Source organism: Protobothrops mucrosquamatus, unplaced genomic scaffold, assembly GCF_001527695.2.
Source record: "Protobothrops mucrosquamatus isolate PMUCROS unplaced genomic scaffold, P.Mucros_1.0 scaffold400, whole genome shotgun sequence".
NCBI lineage: Eukaryota > Metazoa > Chordata > Lepidosauria > Squamata > Viperidae > Protobothrops > Protobothrops mucrosquamatus.
The window spans coordinates 147,311-153,200 of NW_015386731.1; the positions used below are offsets into that span (position 1 = coordinate 147,311).

At 34.9% G+C, this 5,890-nt stretch overlaps 1 protein-coding gene across 1 annotated transcript; it reads right to left on the reverse strand.

Moving 5' to 3' along the window:
- Positions 1-1,520: 1,520 nt before the first annotated feature.
- LOC107287585 (olfactory receptor 12D2-like) lies at positions 1,521-2,462 on the reverse strand. The gene has a single exon (XM_015816107.1). The coding sequence runs from the start codon at positions 2,460-2,462 to the stop codon at positions 1,521-1,523; it is 942 nt and encodes a 313-aa protein (XP_015671593.1).
- Positions 2,463-5,890: the final 3,428 nt, after the last annotated feature.

Here is a 5,890-nt window from a genome sequence, read left to right on the forward strand (position 1 = left end):
GTACTTTTAATTCTACGCGGGAGAAAACCCGAATAACTAAAGACATATATATATACACACACACACACACACACACACACACACACACACACGTATGTAGGTCTTTGGTTATTCGGGTTTTCTCCCGCGTAAAATTGGAAGTGTCTTGGCCACCTTTCGACGAAGTCCCATTCATCATCTTCAGGCTGGTGTTTTCGGCTTCGTGCTTCTAGGAGCAATGCACGAAGCCGAAAACACCAGCATGAAGATGACAAATGGGACTTCGTCGAAATATTGCCAAGACACTTCCAATTTTACATGGGAGAAAACCCGAATAACCAAAGACCTACATACAAACACCCGCGAAAACCTCAGAAAACAAATAAAACATATTTATGTATGTTTTCGTAGATTTTCATGGGTACAGGTATGCAGGTCTTGGCATATTCGGGTCTTTTCCCGTGTAAGATTGAGAGTATCTTGATGATGTTTCGATGAGGTCCCACTCGTCATCTTCAGGCTGGGGTTTTCAGCTTCATGCTTGTGCGAGTAAAGTGTGATTGGAGCTATATTGGTGGGGGTGTGTGGAGTGCTGGCTTAGTTGCTGTAGGTGGATTGGTTGGCTGTGTTGATTGACTACACTACACTAGATCTCAGGATGTAATCACACAACCCATTATCCAGGTCATTATAACACAAAAGACTAATGGGCACACAACCAGCACCTCAACTATAGTTGTATATTTCTTTAAACTTTTAGTGAAAGCTTAGACTTTTTTCTTACACGACATTATCTGAAAGGGAAATGGAATGCATTTCCCTTTTTTTCTGCTGAAGGAGAAAGCTGCAATTAGTCAGCATTAATATGGAATTTCACTTCAAAGTTCAAATTTTACATCACCTTTATATTTTCTCAGCGTGAATTTCAAAGGAGCTAAAAAAAGTGACACTAGTTTTAATCTTCTTGTTACTGTATGAAATAAAAGAACATTAGTAAAGAATAATAACAGTTTCTTCATATTGATTCATTTATATTACTGTCATACTTTATAATACTGCATTCAAATATATAGATAAATGGCTGAAAACATGTACCATTTGAATAAACAAAAAATTAATATGGTCAGCCTGATTGGAAAATGCCAGTTTTTTGCTAACTGTATTCCATATTTGGAAGTGAACAATCATGCATGAAATTTATATACACAATTTTGTAGCTCTAAAATGTGAAAAATGTTGTCAAGAACCTTTTGCAATGCTTTTTATCACCTCTTTTTTCTCAGTTTTTAAACATGTAGGTCTAGAATTGGGGGTAGTTTGAAATGCAAAAGTTTCTTGACAGAACAACTGTTTATTTTAATTTATTTGCACATAGTTTTAAATATTTGTAATGCATTTGAAATCTCTCATGTTGGACTCTGAGTCACTATATCGTGACAGGAATAGTATAGAAAGAAAGAAAGAATTTTAATGGATCCAACCCATAAGAATACTTTGACAATATTCATCACCACTTCCTTTATTTTCAAATGCACCAACCTTTAATCCCTTTCAAAATGAACATTTTTGTTTAGAATCTTTTTTATAGCTAATTTGACTTCTTGATTCCTCAATGTGTAGATCAGGGGATTTAAAACTGGTGTGATTACACTATATAACACAGAAATGATCATATCATACTCTGAAGAATCACTAGCAGAAGCAACCATATAGTTGTAAAGTACTGGAATATAGAAGATAGCCACCACACTCAGATGGGATGCACAGGTGGAGAAAGCTTTCCAACGGTTCCGCCATGATTGAACTTTGAAGAAGAGGAAGGAGATGATGTAAAAATAGGAGAGAAGTGTGAAAAAAAAGGGACTCAGAGCAATAGAACCTGTGACAAGTTTAAGCAGGAGGAAGTTGAGGGTTGTGCTACTGCAAGCTAATTTGAGGAGGGGTTTGATGTCACAGAAAAAGTGTGCAATGAGATTAGGGCCACAGAACCACAGCTTAGAGGTCACCACTGTATGCATCAAGGCATGAAAAAAGCCAGCAGCCCATGTGGCCCCAGCCAGTGTAATACAAGCCCATTTATTCATGATGAGAGTATAACGCAGAGGATGACAGATAGCTACATATCTATCATATGCCATGACACCCAGCAGCACAGCCTCACTACTGCCCAGGAAGTGGAAGAAGTGCAGCTGAGTGAGGCAGCCAATCAAGGAGATAGACTGATGCTTTCTGAGGAAGCCACTTAGCATTTTTGGCACAGTCACAGTAGAGTAGCATATATCCAAACCAGAAAGGTTTCCTAGAAAAAAATACATGGGGGTGTGAAGCCGAAAATCAGCCAGGATGACTCCCAGGATGGCCCCATTTCCTAATAAACAGGTTACATAGAACAGCAGGAAAAATGTGAAGAAGACCTGTTGTAGCCTGTACTCCTTTGTTAGACCCAGAAGAATGAATTCAGACACTTCTGTCCTGTTCTTCATCTCTGCAAATAGGAAATAAAGTTAGTGATTTAAGAAAGCATTACAGTACCTGATATGCCAATGTTAATAATTTTTCTTAAAAAACATTTGCATTCAATCATGAATTGCCTCTTTAAATTCACTCTGTAGAAAAAGATATCTCATATACTACCATTAAATTTGTTTTGTGTTTGAGTTTCTGTGTGTCCATTTTCATAGAATAGACATGTAGTTCAGTTTGGAGTCCCTATACTTGGCAAAACAAAGTTCTAAACAAATATTCAATTCAGGATTTATTGCATGTATTTTCCCCTCTCTAAATTTAGTCTATCAAATCCATAGCACTCTTTTTCATTTGTTCTTGTTCATAGTATAAGTTTCTCCTTCTGGGCAACACATACCCAGACTATATCTATTTATATACAATACCTGCTTTAGAGAACATTTGTTTCCAGTGAACAATGCCACAGAAATAAATGCATTTGTACTCACATAATTCTATTTGATTCAAGCTATCAGGCTGTGACCTGGTGTTCTCAGTCTTTCCAAACACAACGTGTCTTCACAAAATGTGCTATTGTACAAAATATTAAACTTGTTTAAAATTGGGTAGGAACATTTTTAATTCAATATTTTGCAATAGAAGCATTTTCTTATCATGGTATATGAACTAGGATAGTAAATGTGATTTATCTGAGCCTTGCATGTTCCATAAACCCATTTAATGCAAAGAATATTGTCAATAGAAAATGAAATGCACATTTATAATCTCAAATGAAATGGTTTATCTGCATTTATTTACCATTGTTCAATCTGAAGTCCTATTCTGAGCCATTCTATTGATTCTAAACTGGGGGAGGGGAGAGTTACTTTTCTCATCTCCTGTTTACCATTACATTTTTATATTCACTCTAGTATCTTATCATATTTAAGAAATACTTGTTTTTGCATTTTCACAATGTAAGGAAAGTATACAGTAGATTAAACTGAGATCCTTTGATAAAATGCCAATGATAAAATAGATAATATCTATCAGATAGACAATTCTTAGCTTTTAATAAAATGTCATTGTTGAAAATCTATATGCTGAGATAATTCTTACCCTGAGAAAATTTTCCATCCAATTATGTAAAATTGAAAAGTTGCCTAAGAGCTATGAAATCAGCTAGTTAGATTTGGGAAGGAAATAAAACTCATATCAGAATATGTTCTGAATGATTTGTGAATTGCATCATGCATTTGATTTATAAAATATTTTTTGCCGCCATTAATTAGAAAATTAGAAATTGATGACGCAATATGCTCATGTGGGGATAAATCTGTTCTATTTGAAGCTCTAAACAATTTAGTCACCTAATTAATAATGCAGAGGGATGTCTGGTTTGATTTTGCTTTAGTTTGGTAAAGGCTAAGAATTTTCTCCCAGAGCATTATACTGTAATAGTACTCAATCTCTTCTCTTTTAACAATCAAATCAAGACAGTCTTCTGTACATTATTCCTGAAGTGGACTCATTAATGCCTTTGGTATTTTAAAGAAAAATTAACAGCTGAATATTACTCATTTTGGATCTGGTGTAGCACTTGCCCATGGCCATTGTACAATTCATGGAAATTATAGTTAAAACAGAAAAAAGCAAAATAAACAAATAAAAAAAATCCTCCATTCTTTTTATGTATTGGATAATCACATACCTTAACTTTCATCCTAGGCCTGTATAGAATGCAACCTCTAGTATTTTGTTCTATCTAACAAAATGAAATTCAGTGTAGAGAAAAGTAAGATTTTATACTTAGGCAAGAAAACCAAATTGTTTAGGTACAGATTAGGTGAAACCTGACTCAATAGCCATAGCTGTGAGAGGGATCTTGGAATCCTAGTAAACAACCATTTAAATATGAGACAGCAGTGTGTGGCAGCAGCCAAAAAGTCAATGCAATCCTAGGCTGCATTAATAGAGGGATAGAATCAAGATCATGTGAAGTATTAGTACCACCTTATAAAGCCTGAGTAAGACCACACTTGAAATACTACATCCAGTTTTAGTCACCACAATATAAAAAATATGTTCAGATTTTGGAAAGAGTGCAGAGAATAGCGACAAAGATGATTAGGGAGCTATAGACTAATACATTTGAACAGCTGTAGGACTTGGCTAGTTGAGTGAAAAGCAGGACTAGGGGAGAGATGAGAGCAGTGTTTCAATATCTAAAGGGCTACTACAAAGAAGTATTTTCAAAACAACAGAGGGCAATACAAGAAAAAATGGATGGAAACTAAGCAAGAAGAAAAGCAAAAAATTCCTGGTAGTGAGAACAATCAACCAGTGGAACAGCTTGTCTTCAGAGGTTGTAAGTATTCCATCACTGGAGACTTTTATGAAGAGACTGGACAACCATTTGTCTGAAATTGAGCAGGGGGTTGGACCAGAAGACCTCCAAGGCTTTTTCCAACTCTGTTATTCTATTTTTTAAGGTCAAGGAAAATGTTGTCCAACTTTCATTTCATTCCAAAGGCTGTAGAAAAATAATGAAGATCTTTAAGAGCCCAATATTATGAACTGAATATTAGAAAAAAATTGCCCTGAATTCTAAGACACTTTGTTCATGACTTCAACATCTGACAGACAGTGATATGGCACTGCTGTATTTCTAAACCTTACCAATTGTGTGTATATATTTAACCATGTCTATTTTATTAATTTTGTGTATCCATTAAACACATTCAAAAGCACATGAAATTCCATATATGGATCTACTATAGTGGTTTCTACTAAAATATTCAAATAATTGCAGAGTGCAAAAATAATTACTTTCCCATACTTAAATTGATTGAGAAATGACAACTGTTTTATTTGTTTTACAATATCAACTAAAATGTTCTCCATCTTCCCATTATAGATTATGCTACACATAATAAATGATGATGCCCTCAGGACAAAAGACAGCATTTTAAAAATGTTCCTTGCAGTCTTGGAACAGTAGTTGAAATCTACTTTGTCCTTCTTTTCCTGATCATTCCAAAATTAATAGCTCAACCTGTGAAAGACTAATTCCATATTTGCATTTTTTGAAAAAGGGGAAATAGAGATTTATTTATTTATTGTTTATTTAACACTTTAATTGCTACTCGTTGATTCATTCATTGATTCTATATTTTTTTTATAATTTATACAGAGATCCTGTTTGGTGTAGTGGTTAAAGGCACTGGGCTAGAAACTGGGAGACTGTGGGTGTTAGTCATAATTAGGCACAAAACCAGCTGGATGATTTTGGGCCCTTCATTTTCTCTCAGTCCCAGGAAGAAGTCCATGGCATACTAAATGATTGCTAAGAAAATTGCAGGATCTTGTTCATTTCATTTTCATTTCATTTTATTAAATTTATACCCCGCCCTTCTCCTGTAGGACTCAGGGCGGCTTACAGCCAGTTAAAACAATTTAATACAAT

Excerpts from the sequence above, each read along its gene's own strand:
- LOC107287585 (XM_015816107.1), bottom strand. The coding sequence starts at position 2,462 with ATGAAGAACAGGACAGAAGTGTCTGAATTCATTCTTCTGGGTCTAACA.